This window comes from Periophthalmus magnuspinnatus, chromosome 12, assembly GCF_009829125.3.
Source record: "Periophthalmus magnuspinnatus isolate fPerMag1 chromosome 12, fPerMag1.2.pri, whole genome shotgun sequence".
Lineage (NCBI taxonomy): Eukaryota > Metazoa > Chordata > Actinopteri > Gobiiformes > Gobiidae > Periophthalmus > Periophthalmus magnuspinnatus.
The window spans coordinates 203454-228134 of NC_047137.1; the positions used below are offsets into that span (position 1 = coordinate 203454).

At 42.5% G+C, this 24681-nt stretch overlaps 1 protein-coding gene across 5 annotated transcripts in view; it reads right to left on the reverse strand.

Moving 5' to 3' along the window:
- The window catches only part of nav3 (neuron navigator 3), a 460146-nt gene that overhangs the window by 123073 nt on the left and 312392 nt on the right, over positions 1 to 24681 (reverse strand). For all 5 annotated transcript variants that reach the window (XM_055225660.1, XM_055225659.1, XM_055225658.1 and 2 more), the window contains exons 12-13: positions 14943 to 15176; positions 10709 to 10828 (exon numbers count right to left, since the gene is read on the reverse strand). In XM_055225660.1, coding sequence (XP_055081635.1) covers positions 10709 to 10828; positions 14943 to 15176 — 354 coding nt within the window. The remainder of the gene's footprint in view (positions 1 to 10708; positions 10829 to 14942; positions 15177 to 24681) is intronic.

Here is a 24681-nt window from a genome sequence, read left to right on the forward strand (position 1 = left end):
GTTGAAAAGCAATGTCTGACTTTCAATGGTTAAATTTCATAGAATTCTTATTTATTATTACTTTTGTCAGATTCAAGTTATTTCTGTGACCAGTGTGAGTTTTTCTTTCATTCACCAACAGGTACCAACAATTTTGTCCAAGTGTGTATATATACATATACATATACATATACATATACATATACATATACATATACATATACATATATAGACTCTAAGAGCCTTCACTGCAAACTCAATGCTGATGAGGTTGTGGAAAACCACCCTTGAGGCCAGTGGCAAGCCACTTGAACAAGTGACCATCAAATGTGGCATATACCAAGTAGATGCACTGTCCCCACTGCTGTTCTGCATAGGTCTGAACCCCCTCAGCCAAATCATCAACAACACTGGCTTTGGATATTGACTCAGGGAATGGGGCCACTATCAGTCACCTCCTCTACATAGATGGCATCAAGTTGTATGCTAAGAATGAGCGAGACATCGACTCACTGATCCACACCATCAGGATCTTATAGCACAGACATTGGAATGTCATTCGGGCTGGAGAAGTGTAGCCAAATGGTTACAAAGAGAGGGAAGGTAGTCCACACAGAAGGGGTCTCACTCCCAGAAGGAACAATAGCAGACACTGAGGACAGTTACAAGCACTTTGGTATCCCAAAAGCAAATGGTAACCTTGAAGAGGAAACAGGGAAAGCAGCCATGGCCAAAATACCTCAGATGAGGAAGGCACGTCCTAAGGAGACAGCTCAACAACTACGCCCTGCCAAGTAATCAGACACCCAGCAGGAATCATAGGTTGGCCAAAGGAGGAGATACAGACTACAGATGTTAAGATTCAAAAGCTCCGGACAATGCACTGCAGGTCCCATCCCAAATCCAGCACCCTGAGACTGTATGTGAGCCATAAGGAAGGAGGCCAAGGACTAGTGAGCATGAGAGCCACAGTATAGGATGAAAAATACAAGATCCATAAGTACAATGGACAAGGCACAAACAGATGATATGCTCAGTGAATGTCTCAGACAGTGGAATGTGGAGCAAGAGGTGCTGGAGGAACCATCATGGGAGGAAAAGCCCCTGCATGGGATGTACCTCCGGAACATAACTGAAGTGGCTGATACCAAGAAATCCTACCAATGGCTTGAGAAAGCTGGACTGACGGACAGCACTGGCTGCACAGGAGCAGGCCTTGAGCACCAGAGGGATAAAGGCCCAGATCTACCACACCAGACAAAACCCAGGTGTAGGTTGTGCAAAGAGGTCCATGAGACGATCCAGCACATAACTGCAGGATGTAAGATGCTGGCAGGGAAAGCATACAAGTGGCCGGCATAGTGTAGAGAAACATTTGTGTAGAGTATGGACTGGAGACCACATGGTCAAGGTGAGGAACACCTCCAAAGGTAGTGGAGAATGATCAATCCAAGATAATGGGACTTCCAGATACAGACTGACAGAATGGTGATGGCGAACCAACTGAACATTGTGGTGGTAGATAAACAAGAGAGCAAAGCCGATGTGGTGGATATCGCAGTACCACATGATGGGAACATCAGGAAAAGGGAACATGAGAAACTAAAGAAATATCATGGGCTCAAAGAAGAGCTGGAGAAGGCCTGGACATCGGAGCACTCGGGGCAGTGACCCCCAAAACTAGAGGAGTGGCTACAGAAAAAAAACATCAGACATCTTAGTCCAGAAAACTGCAGTACTAGGAACAGCAAAGATCGTGGAAAAGAGGGGATGAGAGAACCAGAAGTTTACTTCTATATAAAAAGACACATACACTTTTTTTTTTTTTTTTTTTATTGTAAATTGAATTCATTGGAGCCACACCTGTGGATGTATTTGAAGGCACACCTGAAACACACTGCTTCTTTGTATAACATCATGGGAAAGACAAAAGAGTCAAGATATCAGAAAGAGAATTGTGGACTTGCACAAGTCTGGTTCATCGTTGAGTACAATTTCCAGATGCTTGAAGGTCCCACGTTCATCTTTTCAAACAATTATACACAAGTATAAACACAATGGGAATGTCCAGTCATCATACGTCTCAGGATGGAGGAAAAAGGGGGAAGCCCAACTGTGAAATAAAGGGGTGGCAGCATCACGTTGTGGGGTTGTTTTACTGCAGAAGGGACTCGTGCACTTCTCAAAATAGATGGTATCATGTGGAAAGAACATTATGTGTAAATACTGAAGCAACATCTCAAGACATCAGTCAGGTTAAAGCTTGGTCAAAAATGGGTCTTCAAAATGGACAATGACCGAAAGCATACCGCCAAACTGGTTACAATATGGCTTAAGGATAAAAAAGTCAATGTTTTGGTGGCCATGACAAAGTCCTGATCTCAGTCATTTTGAAAAATTATGGGCAGGCATGTGCGAGCAAGGTGGCCTATAAACTTAGCAAAATTTGTTTGCATATTTGACAGTTCTTCTGGACAGGTTCAAAAAGTGTTAACTTTGAACATAATCTTAAATTAAAACATAAATTGCAAATCGTAATACTTGTAAAAAAAAAAATATATATATATATATATATATATATATATATATATATATATAAGTGAGTGTGTGTGTATGGGTCATAGTATGGGTCAGAGATTAGACAGTGTGAATTGTTCTTATTGTTGAGTATAAAAGCACTGTATCATTTATTTAAATCCGACTGCAGATGAAAATGAACTAATATATAATCTGTTGAGTCTCTGTTTTTATGAACTGATTGTCCCTGTACATACAAAAAAAAGACGTCATACATCAGTGTATGTAGACACCAGAGGCAACGTGGGTGCAGTGTCTTACCTACTGAATTGTGAGACAACAATTAAAGGTACACTATGTAACTTTTCTGGTGGGGGGGTCTGCCACTTCCTGTCATCATGGAGATATTATTGATTTGCCTCTTGAGCAACAAACAAGCTAAAGAGGGTAGTTTTCAAGTACTTCTGACAATAGTTAACTATAGATAATGCATTTTCATGTTTTTTTGCACTAGGGTTGTAAAAAAAGTATTGAAAATCTGATACTAATTGATAATGAAACTAATATCAAAACTAGATACTCATTTGAGCAGGTAGCAATACTAAAAAAGTCACATTCAGAGGACAGAAATTAACCTTTCCTGAGTATATAATCTGAGGGCATTTTTTCCACCTTGCTCCTTTGCTCAAGTGTTGTTTTCTATATTTTATACATTCTATATTTTAGTGCTGGCGGGGATCAAATTGCTCAAAAATAGGGACACCTGGGACATTTCTTATATAAAATTAGGACAAACCAATGGTTTTTGATAAAAAACAGATTTTTTTTTACAATTATTATATATGTTTTAAGGCTGTAAAACCCCTCACCACACACTTCATACATGTTTCTCAGAGGCATTAACATTTTCTCCCATTTCTCTTGTTTAAACACTTTGAAAGTTCAAACCTTTGTACATTTAAAAAAAATAAGCACAGTATAGAACAAAGCTGAATACTATACTATACTGTAAATAAAAATGACAGCTTTTAGAAATACTGTAGCAAATTTAATTTTAACGATCAACCTGCAAGGTTGGACACATAAGAAATGATTAATAATGACTCATGCGTATTTTAGAGTTCCTCTGACCACGCCTCTTTGTCCTGGTACCTCTCCACTGTAATGTCTCGTAATGTTCTTTTTTTTTTTTTTTGCAGTAACTGATCCACAAAGCTTATTTTCCTCCTTCTTTATGTGACAAACTGAAGATTCATTTATTCCGTCATGGCACCCTATAGTTGCGTAACTTCTACCTGCCCTAAGCATGTCCTGCTTAAATATACCAACACGGCAGGACAGTTACAGCTTGTCTTTATTCAGCAACTTAACTCATCTCATCCTGTGCGCACTCACTCTTATTACATTTCTCCAAACCTGCTTTGAGGACTTCTAAGAAGTGGACCAGTGAGGCTGTGGAGGAGCTTCGGATGTGTTTGGACATTACAGACTGGGATGTGTTCAAGGCTGCCACAGACAGTTTGGATGAGTACACAGACACTGTGACGTCATACATTCAGTTATGTGAGGACAGCATCATTCCATCTTGCATCAGGATGACTTTTAACAACGATAAACCCTGGTTCACACCCAGACTGAGACATCTGAGGAGGGAAAAGGAGATGGCTTACAGGGCAGAAGATCGTGAAGGCTACAGGCCTTGCAAGTATGCGTTTAGCCAAGAGGAATGGAAAGGCTAAAGCAAAATACATTACATGTCTGGAGCAGCATTTCTCCACCAACGACTCTGTTTCTGTCTGGAGAGGGCTTAGGCAAATCACCAACTACAGGCCCAAAGCCCCTCCCGCTGTGGACAACAAACACCTAGCAGAAAAGTTAAATAGCTTTCATGTGAGGTTTGAGGTCTCACACCCCTCCCCCTCCTCCCTCACTACCATAGACATTACAGCCAAACCCACCTCAGACCCCTCCTCCTCCCCCACTGCCCTCACAGTTTTGGAGCAGGACGTGATTAAGCTTTTCAGGAAGCAAAACCCCCGTAAGGCTGCAGGCCCAGACGGTGTGTCTCCTTCCACCCTTAGACACTGTGCTGAGGAACTGGCTCCTGTCTTCACGGACATCTTTAACACCTCCCTGGAGTCATGTCACGTCCCAGACTGCTTTAAGCTGACCACCATCGTCCCCGTCCCCAAGAAGCCCAGGATCACTGCACTTAATGACTACAGACCTGTGGCGCTGACGTCTGTAATTATGAAGTCATTTGAGCCCCTGGTTCTGAACCACCTCAATTCCTTCACCTCCCCCCTCCTGGACCCTCTGCAGTTTGACTACAGAGCCAATCGGTCTGTAGACAACACCATTAACCTGGCCCTTCACTTCATCCTTCAGCATCTGGACTCCCCGGGAACCTACGCCAGGATCCTCTTTGTGGACTTCACCTCTGCATTCAACACCATCCTCGCTGCTCTGCTCCAGGACAAGCTCACAGTAGCAACAACCTGGAGCTTAACACCCAGAAGACAGTGGAGATGATCGTGGACTTCAGGAAAGTCACAGCCCCCCTGCCTCCCCTCACCCTGACCATCAGCTCCCTCATCAAGAAAGCCCAGCACAGGATGTTTACCTGCGGCAGCTGAGTAAATGCAAGCTGCCGGTCCAGATGATGGTGCAGTTTTACATGGCCATCACTGAGTCCATCCTCACCTCCTCCATCACTGTGTGGTTCGCTGGGGCCACTGCCAGGGACAGACAGAGACTGCAGCGCATTGTGCGCTCTGCTGAGAAGGTGATTGGCTGCAGCCTTCCATCTCTACAGGACCTGTACGTCCATGACTCGGGGGCGAGCAGACCGTGTGGCAGCTGACACTTCTCACCCTGGACATGGACTATTTGAGCCACTTCCCTCTGGCAGGAGGCTACGTTCCATTGGGACCAGAAACTCTCTTCCTAAGAACAGTTTCTTCCCCTCTACCGTTTGTCTCATGAACACTTCATAATATTTGCACAAAACTGTACACTTTATAATACCGGTCACTTTAATAAGTCACGTTAGAGTGAGAACTGCTCTGAGAATGCTGCAAATGATTTGCCCTCTAGGATCAATAAAGTTTTCTGAATCTGTTTGCACTGTTGTTCTGATGCTGCTGTTGTATATATTTTCTACCTATAAGTACTTTATTTTTTAAGCATATCTTTTTTTTAACTTTGTGCATGCCCTTATTTGTATTTGTATTTATTCAGTGTTTTTTATGTTGCACTTTATCACCGAAGTAAGTAAGTAACTGTGTTCACAAACGATGGCAATAAAAGTCTTCCGATTTTTTTTGGTGCACTCCTCAAATGTGCTGTACCACAACAATATGTAGTAGTAGTAGTTATTATGAAGAATGTAAATAATGTATCCAACATACTATATTAATAATATTCATTGTGAATACATACATTGTTTTATAACATCCTATTTTTAGAATGGGACAAAAGCCGCAAACCCACACAGGGAGCAATAGTTTTGTCAAGTGTAGTTTGGCATTTCAAATGTAAGATTGTTAGGGCTGTAGTGATTATTGTTGGACTAAAGACGCGTTCTGCAGATCGATTAGCCCGCTAAAAATGTGGCATGGTAAAAGCACTCAAAACTATTACTTATCTGACCCAAACGGCATCACAAGTCTACAACTGCATGGGAAGTCATGCAAAAACTATTTATGCAGAAAAATACATTTATGTCTGTGAATGTGACTTTTTTAATATCGATACTTGCTCAAATGAGTACCTAGTTTCGATACTAGTTTTAGTATCAATTAGTATCTGGTTTTCAGTGCTTTTGATAACCCTACTTTGAATGCAGCTCATTATTTCTCACAAACCCAAATATATCCACATGACATAAGTTTTGATGCAGCACCCCTGTCCTTTCTAAGGTGATGATTCAGACTAATCCTGCGTCTCCTCTTTGATTAATCCCACAGCCACCACCACCACCCACCAACCCACCCACCACCACTGAGGCACAGGTGTAAACCCAGATGGTGTCATCATCCCCCCAGAAGCTTTACTGGGACTGGGGCCTGAGGGGTGTAGGGATGGAGTAGTTGTTTAGGGTGACTACTAGGTTGCCTCACAGAAATGCACCACACACATTTGAAATAAAATGAAAAGCTTTGTGCTTTAACTTCATATCAGTTCTAAATATGGAGTGGTTCTAAAAGAAAGTTTAAGAGTAGTTCTGGAAATCAAAAACAATAAAAAGCAAGAAAAAACAGTGGCTCACTCACCTTTACCTGCACTCTGTTTTTTTGTTTTGTTTTTGCTAATCACAGGCTGTTGTGAGCATAAACAATAATGGTGTGTTGATTTTTTTAAACCGTATCCATTTGGTGGCCACAACCAAATCTTGTTTAGTCCCTCTAAATGCCCAGAACTGGCCCTGCCTCAGTCACTGTATTTCAATCTTCATTTGGTTTAGAATGTATTTAAAACCTTAATGTACAATAGAAAAAATAGCTATCAAGTTGACAAGCAAAAATAATTACGCCATATTAGGTCCCCTTTAAAATACAACCCCTTCCCTCTCTCTCTATGTTCTTAGGAGCACAGTTAGTGAGTTCACCTCTTTTCTGTCTATGCATCAGTCTCTCTCTGACAGCAGCAAGTTAAGGCCCAGGGCTGGATCTGAACCGGTCTGACACGGGTCAATTTAACGATAAGACCACCACTAGATGATGGACAGAACAGTGTTATGACCACACTGTGAGGCTGGCTTATACACACGGAAGTACAATTTACAGCATCGCTGTGTAACATTTCAGCCAAATAAAAGCTGCTAATCTATACTTATGGCTCAAAAATTACCAGGATGAAACAAGAAGCTTTAATGTTTTGTTACCATTTATGAGGATATTGGAATGAGGAATGAATTCAAATTACCTATTTTCCAGGACTAAAACAAGTCTAACAAACCATTTCATTTGGATTAAATGGGTATAATACATTTTTTTTGTTCTGAATGAGATGAGAATATTCAGAGGAGATGTCTTCTGCATTTTAGGCATGTGATACAAATGAGCGGTTGTGGTTGGATCGTCTCAAGTTAGGACAGCGGCTTGTCTGTGGTCCAATTCCTGACTGGAAATCCTGATTGGATTTAAACAAAATATAGAAGAGACTGGCTACTCATGCAATAAAAAAATGCTACTATTTACTCTGCATAAATAGCTGGAGTCATGTTATTGAAGCAAATGAAATGGGTATACATCATAAACAAAATTCTGTATTAATAGTTGTGCTGGTCAGAATCCATTTTCACATCTCGTCATGCGTCTTGTTGACAGTTGAAATAGTTGCAGTGTAACTGTTTTTGAGTGAGTCTCAGTCATCTTTCCCTCATTGTGACATCCACATTGATTATACGTCTGCACTGCTCTGCCCACTTAACACTAGCTCCATTCACTGCCCTTTAGCAGAGAAAGACTCTTTTTTACTAAGAAAAATAACAGTTCTACACTTTTGCATAACAATAAAAGGAGTAGGCGTTAGTTTAAATTTTGTATGTTTTGATACTGCACATGCTCAACCTCTCCTGCTCTTGCATTTGCACTAGTTAAAGCTATAGTATGTCGCTTTTTTGCCAAAAAAGCTGACTAAAATTAATATGTGTCTTTTCATCATGGGAGTTTGGATCTCCAAAAACATGATTCTTATTTGGCCTTCCTCCTTCTGTTTGTCTACATGGAAATGTTCCTTTGGCTATAGTATTCCATAGTATGGCATAAAATGTACACACGTGGACAAAATTGTTGGTACCCGTTGGTTAATGAAAGAAAAACTAACAAGGAAATAACTTGAATCTGACAAAAGTAATAATAAATAAAAAGTCTATGAAATTTAACCAGTGAAAGTCAGACATTGCTTTTTAACCATGCATTACCACCATCACTGCAATCAAACAATTCCTGTAACAGTCAATGAGACTTCGGCACCTCTCAGCAGGAATTTTGGCCCACTCCTCATGAGCAAACTGCTCCAGTTGTCTCAGGGTGAAGGGTGCCTTTTCCAGACGGCATGTTTCAGCTCCTTCCAAAGATGCTCAATAGGATTTAGGTCAGGGCTCATAGAAGGCCACTTCAGAATAGTCCATTGTTTTCCTCTTAGCCATTGTTAGGTGTTTTTAGCTGTATGTTTTGGGTCATTGTCCTGTTGCAAGACCCATGACCTGCGACTGAGACCAAGCTTTCTGACACTGGCCAGCACATTTCTCTCTAGAAGCCCTTGATAGTCTTGAGATTTCATTGTACCCTGCAAAGATTCAAGACACCCTGTGCCAGCTGCAGCAAAGCAGGTTCGAGAACATAACAGAGCCTCCTCCATGTTTCATAGCAAGGACAGTGTTCTTTTCTTGATATGCTTCATTTTTTTGTCCGTGAACATAAAGCTGATGTGCCTTGGCAAAAAGTTCAATTTTTGTCTCATCTGTCCATTGGACATTCTGCCAGAAGATTTGTGACTTGTCAACATGTAGTTTGGCAAATTCCAATCTGGCTTTTTTATGATTTGTTTTCAACAATGGTGTCCTCCTTTATGTCCTCTTTTGTTACCATTTGTATTATACGTCTCTTTGATTTGTCATCAATTCTCCTCCTGTGGCCACAACCACGGAGGTTGGTTACAGTCCCATGGATCTTAAATTTCTGAATAATATGTGTAACTGTAGTCACAGGAACATCAAGCTGCTTGGAGATGGTCTTATAGCCTTTGCCTTTAACATGCTTGTCTATAATTTTCTTTCTAATCTCCTGAGACAACTCTTTCCATTGCTTCCGCTGGTCCATGTTGAATGTGGTACACAACATCTCACCAAACAGCACAGTGACGACCTGTAGCCCTAATATATAGGCCCACTGCCTGAGTACAAGATTGTAGACACCTGTGATGCTAATTATTGGACACACCTTGGATTAACATGTCGCTTTGGTGACATTATTTTCAGTCTTTTCTAGAGGTACCATCGTTTTTGTCCAGGCCTGTTTTATGAGTTTATCCATCCATCCATTTTCTTCCGCTTATCTGGGGCCGGGTCGCGGGGGCAGCAGACCAAGCAGGGACTCCCAGACTTCCCTCACCCTGGACACGTCCACCAGCTCCCCAAGTGTCCTGTGTCTTCCCCGGGGCCTCCTCCCGGTGGGACATGCCCAGAACACCTCCCTATGGAGGCATCCAGGAGGCATCCTGAGTGGATGCCCGAGCCACCTCAACTGGTTCCTCTCGACGTGTCAGAGCAGCGGCTCTACTCCGAGCTCCTCCCGTGTGACCGAGCTCCTCACCCTATCCCTAAGGGTGCGCCCGGCTACCCTACGGAGGAAACCCATTTCGACCGCTTGTATCCGCAACCTTGTCCTTTCGGTCATTACCCAGAGCTCATGACCATAGGTGAGGGTAGGAACGTAGATTGACCGGTAAATCGAGAGCTTCGCCTTCCGGCTCAGCTCCTTCTTCACCACAACGGACCGATACAGCGACCGCATCACTGCAGATGCAGCACCGATCTGCCTGTCAATCTCACGCTCCATCCTTCCCTTACTCGTGAACAAGACCACGAGATACTTGAACTCCTCCACTTGAGGCAGAGACTCACCACCCACCCAGAGAGGGCAAACCACCTTTTTCCAGTCGAGAACCATGGCCTTGGATTTGGAGGAGCTGATTCTCATCCCAGCCACTTCGCACTCGGCTGCAAACTGCCCCAGTGCCTGCTGCAGGTCCTGGCTTTAATAATTCTTTGGAAGCATGGTCGAAAAGCAATGTCTGACATTGGTTAAATTTCATAGAATTTTTATTTATTATTACTTTTGTCAGATTAAAATTATTTCTGTGACTATTGTGAGTTTTTCTTTCATTAGCTGAAGGGTACCAACAATTTTGTCCACGTGTGTATCTCTTTCCACAGAGAATGTTCCAGAATCTGGTTTTAAATTCTGTTTCCACAGAATCATTCAGGTAACTATCCACACCCAGACATACATACTATCACTTTAACTAAGCTTCTGTGAACATGCTGCTGCTAATAGCCGTCATGATAAAAAAGAAAAAGAAAAAAGAAAACACATTCTAGTTCAGTAAATCAACGTTTGTTTAAATAAAATAGTTAAAAATTAGTTGAGCTCTCTTAAAACATTGAAGGGCCTACTGCAGACAGAGTAAATGAAAGAAGCCTTACTTGTCGATGTCCCCGGGTACGTCTTTGCTGAGTCTTTGAAAAACATCTCGAGAAGAAGGCGAGTCGGAGGCACGACCCGAGTTTCGACTGTAAAGATGGAGCCCGCTGTCTGCCATGTATCTGTAATGGGGAAGGGGGTTATGGTTTTAGAATGTAATGTGTAGCAGGGCAAGTAATGTAATTAATATGATTAATTCGTGTTTTTAATAGTCAACGTTGTAAAAATTACAAAATTGTGAAATCTATTTTTTTTTATGAAACAACTTTTAAATAACTTTACTCCTGACTACACAAAATAATTTAAACAAATACTAAATGAATTAATTGGCAAAGTAAATAAAATAAAATTTATATATATATATATATATATATATATATATATATATATATATATATATATATATATATATATATTGCATGGCAGGATAGTTTTTCAGTGCAGTAAAAAACACCAAAAGAAAAAAAAAAACTAAACAAACTAACAAAAAACTTTATTTTATGTGAATAAAATTATGCTTATATTTTATCATTAATAAACTGTATGCTTATATTTTGTGTATGAAACCAACAAGGTGAAATGAAAACAAAGAACCCTGTGTAACTGGAAGGAAAAACAGGAGATGTTTGTGTAGAAAGATACTGAGTCTATTGTTTAAAATGCTGGGTTAAGTCATGTGTTGAAATCATATGTCGTAATGATGTCTTAAATAGGTGTCATGTGTTAAAGAAATGTATGTCATGTGTATAGAGAATGCGTCATCAGTTCAAATTAAAAGGCCGCTGTGAAAAGGGGGAAAGTTGGAGAAAAGTACTTAGGAAGCAAAGATGCAAAGCTCTTCGTTTGTGCACTTTCTCCCCTCTGATCAGAGCAGAAACAAGTCTAAAACTTGTCTTAAGTCTTTTTGGTAAACAATGCATATAGAACAGAGTTTTCTTGACATTTTACAAAATGTTCATGCAAAAAAGTTATATAATGAGGCTTTAAGTCATTCCATGTTTCACTTTGTGAATTGACCAAGCAAAATGTAGTTCTATTTTTACCATTTCAAATACTGACAACTTTAAGATATCATACACTTTCTCGAGGCAGTGGAGCCATATACTGTTTATTTCTCTCCCAGAGGTACCATTTCTTCAAGGTTGTTTTCCTGCTGAGTGAGTGAGGGCCATGGCTTACACACATTTGTGACATTAAACTGAAAACATGACTTTTGTTTATTCTTTATTATCATCTGTGACTGGAGCTCAAGGTCTGTATGAAAGTGAACGTAACTGTGTTAATGGTATTGTCCTTTAAAGCAGAGGAAACATAGCATCGGTGTAGGTGAGGAGTCATGTAGGTGTTGTATATTTTAATTCTAAAAGTAACTGCAAAGAAAAAATAACTTTTATTATCTCAAAGATCCACTATGTAGCTTTTCTGGTGGGGGTCCCTCAACTTGCTTGTCTCCATTGGGAGGTTACTGTAATGTTCCACAGTATTGCATTAACAACATCAACATCAGTTGGGTTCATTCATTTACAGACATTTCTACTGCTTGGACCAGTCTTTACATATAACAACTCGCAAATTAAAGGCCATGTACCCAGTTTAGGTTTTTTCCATGCATTTGAGTGAAAAGTGTCTTGTCCCAATACAGGTATATTGTATGAGCAGTTCTGGAGGTCAAAATACATTTGCTGTATGATATTTATTGTATGATAATTAGGAAGTGTGCTGTCAGCGTGCTGTTTGCTGTTTTTTTTTTTTTAGCATGGTGAAATGCATAAGGTAAGTGAGCAATAAATTTGGACCATTACAAACCGTTTAAAATGACAACTCCTATTCACATTTTCACGACTGGTAAAGCGCCTTTAATAAATACAACATATTTTAATGCCATATGGAACATTCAAAGCAAAGCAATATGTTATGCTTTGTAGGCTAGGCGGACTGACTGAAAAAGGTTATGTCTAATCTCTCATCAAGCTGCACCTGGGAGGGACAAAGGACCTAACACTCAGCACCAGATTGTCCGTGTATCCACAATGGTACAGCTCTGCTTGGCTCAGTCTCATGTTTTGCATTTGTTACTTTTCACCACTAAGTTGGATGTTTTTTTGCTCCTCGTCAGATCCTGCTCCCTGAACCCACTCAGCTCCTCTGCCTCCGACCCAGCTTTCCACGACCGGTATGAACCTCACACCCTCCGACCCAGTTCACTTTGACCGGTACGGATTGCCATCACAAATTAAATTGAGTTGAAATTGTCAGAAGGGGATAAAAAAAAAAAAAAAAAAAACCTGATCTGCACAAGGTCAAAAAGGAAAAAAAAAAAAAAATTCACATAATTTAGATTACTGTTAGGATTTGGGTGTCTTTTGTGTGTTCTGTGCTGTTTTCCCCCCTTCCTTCTGCGTTTGAGCCTGGAGCTGGGTGGAGAATCTGGCAAAACCTAAGCACACCTGCTTCTCATCAGACAATCAAGCCTTCACCTGCGAGTAGAAAAGGACTGAGGATCCAACCCTCGGGGCCAGATCGATGGACCAATCAGACTCCGGGCCGGATCTAACTCTACACTGGGCGTTTTCACAAAATGGAATAATCATTGAACAACACGAACAGAATATCTGTAACCAGGTTTCTGCCTTCCTCACTCACCAGCCTGCCTACCCTGTGTTCCTGCCTGCCTGCCGTGGTTCCCTGCCTGTTCTCTGCTTGCCGGCTCGTCCAGTCTTGTCCTGTCCCGACCTGGCCACTCCTGCCCCAGACCATTGAAGCTCCGCTGGACACAGCTTTCCGTCCAGGGAACTCATCGTGTCTTCTGCCCCTCGTCTGGACTGTTGCAGCTCCGCTGGACAGTCTTCCGTCTAGGGACCTCATTGTGTCTCCTGCCCCTCGCTTGTACCATTGCAGTTCCGCCGGACACTATCTTCTGTCCAGGGACCTCCTTGCCCTGCTCCTCACCCTGCTCCTCACCCTTCGTGGAGCTCGGACCCTGGGGGGTACTGTCAGTGTTGTGGAAAAATTACAGTTCTAGTTGAAAAGTAATCCATTTGCGAAGCTTGGTGAGTTTTGAAATACAGGAAAAAAAGGTTTATTGTTTGTTACAGCAGATACAGACAGGACAGAGCCCAGGCCTTCCCTGGCCAAAGACTGGTAGCCTCCTGGCCTCTCCCCCAGTTCCCCCCTCATGCTAAGTCCAAGTCTCAACAACCCAACCAATCCTGAGCATCTGAGCTCTGCCTATTTTATACCAGAATGACAATGCTACATACATTTCAAAGCAGAGTGATGATTGTTTCACATCCATGAGATAATGAACTTTTACACTTAGACAGGTAGAACAACAGCGAGTTTCCTGTGGGATGGAGACAGAGCCTTCACACATGTTAATGTCTGATCTGAGTCTGGCAGACAGACACAGATCAAATGCTTTTAAAGACACAACATGAATATACTTACATTTCCTCCACACTTAGGATTTGGGTTTTTTGTATGTTCTGTGCTGTTTTCCCCCCTCCCTTCTGTGTTTAAGCCTGGAGCTGGGTGGAGACTCTGGCACCACCTCCACACACCTGCTTCTCATCAGGCATTCAAGCCTTCATCTGTGAGTAGAAAAGGACTGAGGATTCAACACTCAGGGCCAGATTGTCTTGTCATCTTCATGTAATGCTCCGGTTTACTTGCTCGTTGATCCACCGTGATTCCACTCCTTGGAACTACCCTGCATCTCCATCTCCAACCCAGCTCTCCATGTCCGGTACAAACACCACAGCCATTGACCCTGTGACCCACGACCCGCTCCAAGACTACTACCTACAACACCGCTCCCAACTGTCTGTTATGACTACCTTCATTCAATTTCCTATCTCGGCAAATAAACTCTTTTCTGTTTCCCTGAGTCCAGTCTCGTTGGTCAAAAGAATGACTCACCGCTGAGTGGAGAGTTGAATGAGAATCTCATTTAGGCATGAAACAATGAGCATGCTGACTCCAGAGCACAACCAACATGAGCCACAGTGAGCAGCAACGGGAGCACCAGAAGCAGAAAGTGACAGGGGTGCTCCAGGTAATATAGCGTTCACTTGTGCGGTAATTGAGGTCACGTGGGTTACAAATAACATCGCCATGGAAACAATTAAATGGCATGGCCTGATAACAATCTTGAGAGCAAATAGTTATGAAATAGACATAGCAAAATAAAATGACAACACCAATAAATTAGGACTTTGACTGATCAACAGCTCTCACCTGGATGAGTCGGAGTGGCCACTGTAGTGCCCCCCAGTGGCTGCAGTAGTGGTGGAGCTGCCTCGGGGTACAGCATATCCACTGGGCATGGAGGGCGCATCTCCGGCCTGTAGTCTGGGGGTTTGGGGCTGTCCCAGACGCCATGACATGGGGGAGGCCCGAGAGGAGAGGGGCACCTGGGATCGCCCATTCACCTCTGTGGTTACCGTGGAGTCAAAGGTCGTCTCTAGGGTGCTGTAGGAGAGAGGAGAGTCATTTTAGACAGTGACTGTGTCCGAATGTCCATCCCTAGCCTTTAACCCCTCATTCACCACATAGTCACCCACTCTATAGTGCCCTCATTCACAGAGGGATTCAGACACACAGCTCTCTACTTTTGGATTGCATGATACTGTATATATGTGTGTATGTACTTAAGAAAATGCCACAGAGATTGGAATGTCATTTTCAAGGGAGTTTTGGCCCTAGATGGGACCCTGAAGATGAATCAGTGTCTCGTCTAACTGTGGAATAAATTAAATAAAATGTTTTTCTTTATTCATTTCAGTTTTCACTGCCAAAGGTTGTGCTTGGATAACAATAAAATATTAAGAGTGTCAGTAATAAACTCTGCCATATAAAGACCAAGTATGGTTGATTATTGATTTAACCATAGTTTTGGCCTCTATTGACCTGGTTTAACAGTTCAATTCTGGCTCTGACCAGTGCATTTGTTGCATTCTTGGGTGAGACATTCACCTTACCTATGGATGATTGTGGTGGAGTCTGTAATGTAGCACTTTGAGAAGCTTCTAAACCAAAGGCTATATATATATACACACACACACACACACACACATATATATAAATGTATACGTGTGTGTGTGTATATATATATATATATATCAGGGGTGTTCATTACGTTGATCGCGATCTACCAGTCGATCGCGAAGGCATTTTGGGTAGATCACGTCCCGTCATCCATCCAGTCACATAACTAATATACAGGACAACCAGTCAGATTACACCTGACGCTAAGTCACATCATGGGCGCTACACACGCATAAACAAGCGTGAGTTAGCTTAACCCTATAGCGTCGGATCCTATCGTCGTCGATAGAGCATGGTTACGGACTTTCCAGCAGCGTAACTCCGCAACTAGTTGTGCTCTCATTCAAATTCAAACGGCGTGTCAAAGCGGAGACATGGGGCTATTTAAATATTTTACCGTCATTATGGTAATCTGCCTCTGTTGTCCCTCGAAGGTGACAAATGAGAGTGCGGGTGCTGCGCGGATTTTCCCAGTCATTTATTCGATGCGTAAAATAAAAAAATAAGGATGGATGTGTAAAATAGAAGTAGTTGTGTGAAAAAATGCAGTAAATTCTGATACTTCGTTTAACATGATTTTTATGGTTATAAAAAAATACAAAACCGTAATCAACATGATTAGCTCTGTTATCGCTTTCAAACGAAAAATGCAATTTTACTGCTGGCTGGCTGTCAGAAGCTACTGCCCGAACCATCCATCCCTCACTGATTCCATTCAGTGCAAGTCATCAGAGCAGTAATCATCATTCAAGTAATTATGAACATGTAAGAAGTTCAATTGTGTTGTGCTGTATTATCTCATGACGTTGTGCAAGGTACATCAAAATGCACTGTACATGTAAGAATTCATAATACATTTACAAATAAATATATGTTTAACATTTTTGTATTAGGTGGTAGATCTTTCAGACATGATCATTTTAAAAGTAGCTTACATACTGAAAAAGTCTGAGCACCCCTGATTATATATATATATATATATATATATATATATATATATATATATATATATATATATATATATATATATATATATATATATATATATATATATATATATATATATATATATATATATATATATATATATATATATATATATATATATATATATTCTTCCTCACCCTCTGCGGGTGGTTTCATCCCCCCTTTTTCCACACTCGGGACCTCTACCAGAGGCCTAGGAGCTTGATGGTTCTGTGCAGTATCTTTGCTGTTCCTAGTACAGCACTTTCTGGATTCAGATGTCTGATGTTTTTCCTGGGATCTGCTTTAGCCACTCCTCCAGTTTGGGGGTCACTGCCCCGAGTGCTCCGATGACCACGGGCACCACTGACAAGGTGTCACCTTCCAGGCCTTCTTCAGCTCTTCTTTGAGCCCCTGGTATTTCTCTAGTTTCTCATGTTTCTTTTTCCTGATGTTCCCATCACTTGGTACTGCAATGTCCAACACAACGGCTTTAATCTGTTGTTTATCCACCACCACAATGTCTGGTTGGTTCGTCATCACCATATATATATATATATATACTGGCCTGGCACACTAATTGATGCTGAATGATTAGTCTTTTGGCCCCTAACTATCTATTTTCTTTTTATCCCAACTGAAGGAGAAGCATTAACTCTTTGGTAGATTTTTCACCAGAGAATCTACAATCTACATATAAGCTATGCACTCGTTTTCTGTACTTAAGCTTCATTCCAGCCTTATAGCAGTATCTTTCCAGCAGGTAAGGTACTAACAATCAAAATTGCACCAGTGAGACTACCCCAAAACAGCAATGATTTTCTTAGAGGACCTTATGTCCTAGTCAATCGTATGTTTACTGTTAATCCCATTTTTATTTTATGGCCTCAATATCATTGCTGATAAGAAGTAGTACAACAGCAGTGAATGTGTGCAGGCAGTTCCAGGATGTTGCAGCTATAAGTGTTGACATGCAGTTGATGCATGTGACGCTGTTAAGACTGGAAGAAATGGAACTCAGCCCATCTGGTTTTTCATGTAATTTTCATGATAATGTCATTGATTTTGGTTCTCATTCTCAGTTTGAAAACCTGCCAAAATCCTATTTTCAAACATCTGATGACAGGTCCACAATTTGTGCACATTTATTATATACATAGGTTTGCATTGGGATTGATAAATCTGGCCCATAATGTATTAATTACTTACTTCTAGTCCCATATTAAAATCTTCTTCTTCATGAGGGAGAATGTGAAGAGAAACTTCACCAAATACATTACAGAAAGCATTAAGTTAGCTGATGGCACCTTCTACTTGTTGCCGGCTGAAACTAGAGAGAGTGACTCTGGGAAGACTCCCAGATAAACAAATCAAAACTGAAAAAATTCATTTTCGGAAAACGTGATCCTAAATTCCTAAACAAAACCATCCTCTTGGTGGGAGAGACAGGGTCAGGGAAGTCCACTCTGATGGTCAATGCCCTATTGAACTTTGTAACAGGGGTCAAGTTTGAAGATAAAGTTTGGTTTAAGGTCATTCCAAATGAGAGAGACCAACATCAGTCTGAGAGTCAGACTACAGAAGCGTCTATTTAATGAGATCTTTGGATTTGAAGGGAAAAATAGTCACTGTTTCTCGAACTATCATTGACACTCCGGGGTATGGACATGTTAAAAGAATGAATGGGGTGTTTTCTGATTGTATTGTCACCCAGAAACTCCAGGAACTATGTCCTCTGCATACTGTAGATATAGTGGATTTGGTCCTGACGGCTTCACAGAACAGGCTTGATGAAAGAATCACCTACATTTTTGACTCAGTTAGGTCGATCTTTGATAAAAACATGAGAAAGAATATTGTGGCAATGATAACTCACTCAGATGGAAGAGAACCAAAACCTCTTCTCCAAGTTCTGGAAAACGTCAATATAAAGTATGCTAATGATGAGGACAATGAACCAGTCTATTTCCTGTTTAACAACCACTAAAAGGAGAAGATTGGAAATGGGGAAAATGCAGAAACGTATGCATCACAAGCATTTAAAATCACTGAAAGTGGCATGTCAGAGTTGACAAAATTCTTGGAAAAATCTTAGCCTAACTCTTTGGTGGTACAACAAATGTATTAAGTGAGAATAAGACTGACAGAAGAAAAAGAATGGCAATAAAAAGCAGCAGCAAAGAAATGTCAAAACTTCCATCCTTCCATTTTCTTCCGCTTTATCCGGGGCCAGGTTGTGGAGGCAGCAGTTTCAGCAGGGAGGCCCAGACTTCCCTCTCTACACACACTTCATCCAACCTTTCTGGGAGGACCCCGAGGCGTTCCCAGGCCAGCTGAGAGACATAGTCCCTCCAGTGTGTCCTCGGTCTTCCTCCCAGTGGGACGTGCCCAGAACACTTCCCTAGGGAGGCGTCCAGGAGGCATCCTGAGCAGATGCCCGAGCCACCTCAACTGGTTCCTCTCAATGTGTAGGAGCAGCGGCTCTACTCTGAGCTCCTCCCGTGTGACCGAGCTTCTCACCCTATCCCTAAGGGTGCCCGGCCACCCTGCGGAGGAAACCCATTTCAGCCGCTTGTATCCGCGACCTTGTCCTTTCGGTCATTACCCAGAGCTCATGACCATAGGTGAGGGTAGGAATGTAGATTGACCAGTAAATCGAAAGCTTTGCCTTTGGACTCAGCTCCTTCTTTACCACAACGGACCGATACAGCGACCCCATCACTGCAGACGCTGCACCGATCCGCCTGTCAATCTCACGCTCCATCCTTCCCTCACTCGTGAACAAGACCCCAAGATACTTGAACTCCTCCACTTGAGGCAGAGACTCACCACCCACCCAGAGAGGGCAAACCACCTTTTTCCAGTCGAGAACCATGGCCTCGGATTTGGAGGAGCTGATTCTCATCCCAGCCGCTTCACACTCGGCTGCAAACCGCCCCAGTGCCTGCTGCAGGTCCTGGCTCAAAGAAGCCATCAGGACAACATCATTTGCAAACAGCAGAGATGAAATCCTGTGGTTCCCAAACCAGACCCCCTCTGGCCCCTGGCTGCGCCTAGAAATTCTGTCCATAAATATAATGAACAGAACCGGTGACAAAGGGCAGCCCTGGCAGAGTCCAACATGCACCAGGAACAGTTCTGACTTACTGCCGGCAATGCAAACACAGCTCCTGCTCCGGTCATACAGGGACTGGACAGCCCTTTGCAAAGAGCCCCGGACCCCATACTCCCAGAGCACCCCCCAAAGGACACGGTCAAATGCCTTCTCCAGATCCACAAAACACATGTGGACTGGTTGGGCAAACTCCCATTAACCCTCGAGTACCCGATGGAGAGAATAGAGCTGGTCCAGTGTTTCCGCGACCGGGACGAAAACCACACTGCTCCTCCTGAATCCGAGGTTCAACTATCGGTTGGATTCTCCTCTCCAGTACCCTGGAATAGACTTTACCGGGAAGGCTGAGGAGTGTGATTCCTCTGTAGTTGGAACACACTAAACAGACAAACAACCACCCTGCCATTCCACAGGTACTGTCCCCGACTGCCACGCGATGTTGCAAAGGCATGTCAGGCAAGACAGCTCCACAACATCCAGAAATTTAAGATACTCAGGACGAATCTCATCCAACCACCTCAGTGACTTCAGCCAGGGTGAAGGATGAGTCCACCCTTGAGTCCTCAAACTCTGCTTCCTCCTCAGAAGATGTGACAGTGGGATTGAGGAGATCCTCAAAGTATTCTTTCCACTACCCAAATACGTCCCCATTTGAGGTCAGCAGCTCTCCGCCCGCACTGTAAACAATGTTGGTGAAGCACTGCTTCCCTCTCCTGAGGCGTCGGACGGTTTGCCAGAATTTCTTCGAGGCGGACCGACAGTCCTCCTGCATGGACTCCCCAAACTCCTCTCAGACCCAAGTTTTTGCCTCTGCGACTGCACGGGCCGCGGTACGCTTGGTCTGACGGTAACTGTTGGCTGCTTCAGGAGTCCCACAAGCCAGCAGGGCCTGATAGGACTCCTTCTTCAGCCTGACGGCATCCCTTACTTCTGGCATCCACCACCGGGTTCGGGGATTTCCACCACGACAGGCACCAGAGACCTTGCAACCACAGCTACGTGCAGCCGCATCGACAATGGAAATGGAGAATATGGCCCACTCGGAGTCCATGTCTTCAACCTCCCCCGGGGTATGGGAGAAGCTCTCTCTGAGGCGTGAGTTGAAGACCCTGCCGACAGAGGGTTCCACCAGACGTTCCCAACAGACCGTCATGATACGCTTCTTTTTGCCATGTCTGTCCGGCTTCCTCCTCTGCCAGCGGATCCAATTCACAACCAGGTGGTGATCGGTTGACAGCTCTGCCCCTCTCTTCATCCAAGTGTCCAAAACACGCGGCCGAAGGTCAGATGACACGACAACAAATTCGATCATCGACCTCCGACCTAGGGTGTCCTGGTGCCATGTGCACTGATGGACACCCTTGTGTTCCAACATGGTGTTTGTTATGGATAAACTGTGACTAGCACAGAAGTCCAAAAACAAAACACCGCTCAAGTTCAGATCAGGGAGGCCGTTCTTCCCGATCACGCCCCTCCAGGATGTTCGGCCCATAGGCCGACACAACAGTGACAGACCTGTCCCCGACCCGAAGGCGCAGGGATGGCACCCTCTCGTTCACCGGAGTGAACTCCAACACGTGACAGCTGAGCTGTGGGGCAATAAGCAAGCCCACACCAGCTTGCCTCTCCCCATGGGCAACACCAGAGAAGTGGAGGGTGAACCCCTGTCAAGGCGTTGGGTACCAGAGCCCAAGCTGTGCATGGAGGTGAGCCCGACTATATCTAGCTGGTACCTCTCAACCTCCTGCACGAGCTCAGGCTCGTTCCCCTCCAGCGAGGTGACATTCCACGTCGCTACAGCCAGATGCTTTGTCTGTGGACCGGGTCATTGAGACACCCGTCTTCGACCGCTGCCCGACCTCTCTCTTCGCACCTGACCTCTATGAGACCCTCTGCGGGTGGTGAGCCCACAGGAGGGCGGACCCACGTCATCCTTTTGGGCTGAGCCTGGCCGGGCCCCGTGGGCAAAGGCTCGGCCACCAGGTGCCCAAACCCCAGGCCTGGCTCCAGGGTCTGGCCCCAGCTGCGTCATACTGGGCGACGTCACGATCCTTGATATATATGTCAAAACTTGAACAAGAAATTTTAAATGTGAACTTTAAACTTGAACAAACAGAAACCTAAAGGTCAGAGAAGAATGTAAACAATGGTGGTTCAATAAAGCTCTCTCCTGTAAGAAATGTGAAGAGACCTGCCATAAAGAATGTACTTGGACCTTTAGGTTGTCCTGGTGTGAAGTTATGGAAGGAGGAAAATGTACTGTCTGCTTTGAAAGATACCCTGCTAGTGACTATGTATGTGACGGCTGGAGATATGCGACCAGGAACGGAAAAGTAGAAGTAACCACTGAAGCGATGAAGAGGAAGGATAAGACTGACGCTAATGCAAAGACTGTTAGAGGATCTACAAAAGGAACTGGAAAAACTTCAAAGAGACAAAAACAAGTATCTGGACGATGCATTTGAGGTCATAGAGGAGCTGGAGAAGATTGCTCTAAACAGAGACTCAGTGTCAACCTATGTTCACCTGGACTTCCTGATCGAAAAGATGAAGGAAAACAAGGCACAAAGAAAGCAAGAAAAGTGGAGAAACTAAAATATAAAATTAAGGAGGCAGAGGTGAAGCAAATTTGTCAGAGAATTTGTCAGATACAAAGGTCTAGAACCTATTCAAGTATTAACAATAACTAAGCACCATGTCAGATTGAAAGTAGCAGAGTTGGGTCTCAAACCACTAGGTTTTCCAGACATGTGATGTAACAGCCACACTACGGCTTACACAGAACATAACAAATGCTCAAAGCTTTTTGTTTGGAGCAAGTTTTTCTGCTCACACGATCAAGTTTGACAGGTGCCATCTGTGAATGGCACAGCAAGCAGGTTAATAAAAATCACAAGATTGAATTAAGAGTGTAAATATTGATTACGGTTAAAGACTGTTGTCAACAATAGCTTTATGTAGAAGTGTTGGTAGGGGACATTTTGGTTACATCTTGTGGTTAATAATATAATACTGCAGAAGTATTATTAATGTATACAGTGAGGGTATTGCTCTTTACAATGGAAGTCAGTGGAAAAGTGACCTTTGTGAAAAGTACTAGCAGGAAAGAGAAACTCAGACTAGGGCGAAGAGGTATCATTTGCTGTCATTTTCTGCACTTGTACTCACTGTGAACTGTAGAGTATCTATTGTAGCGTTTGTTTGTTTGTTTTTTTGTTGTTGTTTTTTTGTTTCTGCTCTTCATGTAAATGTTTTCTCTGTCAAAAAATTTAGGCAGTTTTAAATCTGGAATGTAGATACCAATATTTAGTAATAATTTGCTTGTTATGTTTAGTAATAACATAACATAACATAGTAATAACATAACAAGCAAAGTATTTATTTTTATTTAAAAAATCTTACTTGGCACAAAAAATTGAAATAAAAACATGAATCAGTACACTTACACAATTTTATATATATATAGTTTTAGGTAGATGTGGCCCTGCGTTTATTTACTATAATGTATAAAGTCTGTATATAATCTTATGTTTTACTGCAAGATCAATTAGACTTGAACTTTTAATGCATGTTTTGTTCAACTCCCTTTAAAGTGAAAAACTGAGAAAATAGTTTATTAATATCCCTGGCTCTGCAGCTCCTCTCTTGCTGTTACTGTGGATCTCCTCCAGTTCAGCTCTCAGCCAAAACAACAGGTGCACTCCCTGTTCTGGTGAGTTTAGGAAGACAACAAAGAGAAGAACTGTGAACAAAACTCAATAAAAAATAACTTGTATTATTTAAACTACAGAACTCAGAGCAGAATGGGCAGGTTCTCTCTAACCTGAAAAAGCTATATGCTAAACTATCTTCCTCATGTCAGGGCCATATTGACTTAAAAAATAAATAAATAAATAAAAATATTGTTCCCATGATGAAGAATATATAACCTTATGCCACCTCTTCCACAAACGGGTTAAGTATTATTTGGTTATTTGTATAAGAAATCTACAATATTTTCCAGTTCCCAGTTCACAAACAGCTGTACCAGGCAGGTCATCTGGCATAAAATGTTCAGAGCTGCCAATATATTTACCGGAGTTTGTAAACTTTCTGATAGAGAATTTGTCACTTGTTTGACTTCTTGGAGATGTTATTGCTTTCTAATTGAACAAAAGTGGAATATATTATTTTAATGTCATATTGTGGAACATTCCAGGCAAAACCATAACATCACCATGGAAACAAGGTGGCAGACCCCCACCAGAAACATTACACAGTGCACCTCGAAAAAGTTATTGTAGTGTCATGATGGACCTTTGCCATCAGTTGGTGACATTGTGGGAACCAAAGCTGTTCCCACAATGTTAAATATAAGTGACATCATGCTGGGGATGTTCTACATCAGGGGTGTCAAACACATTTTCACAGAGGGCCACATCAGCAGAAATGGCTGCTCTCAAAGGGCCAGATGTAAAATAAATCTAACTCAATTTTCAACTTGTTAATTAACTGTTTCTGTATTTATGACTTATTCAAGTTACAAATATTGCATATGCATTTGCCTAGATGTAAAAATATGGCTGTGTAACTGTGTATCTCCTGATAAACTGAGATTTTAAGGCCATCATACCTTTTAACTTACCCTGTCGAGGGCCACATAAAATGATGTGGACGGCCGCATTTGGCCCGCGGGCCTTGACTTTGACACATGTGTTCTACATGTACCTGTATCTGATGGAATGTTCAGCAGTTTTCAGATTTTCACATTTTCAAAAGCCTGTGTTTCAATATGAATGTTCATGGTCCTGTTAAGGTGTTTGATTTGCATCAAAAAAGTGAGAGTGACTAACTTTTTAAGAGGGACTT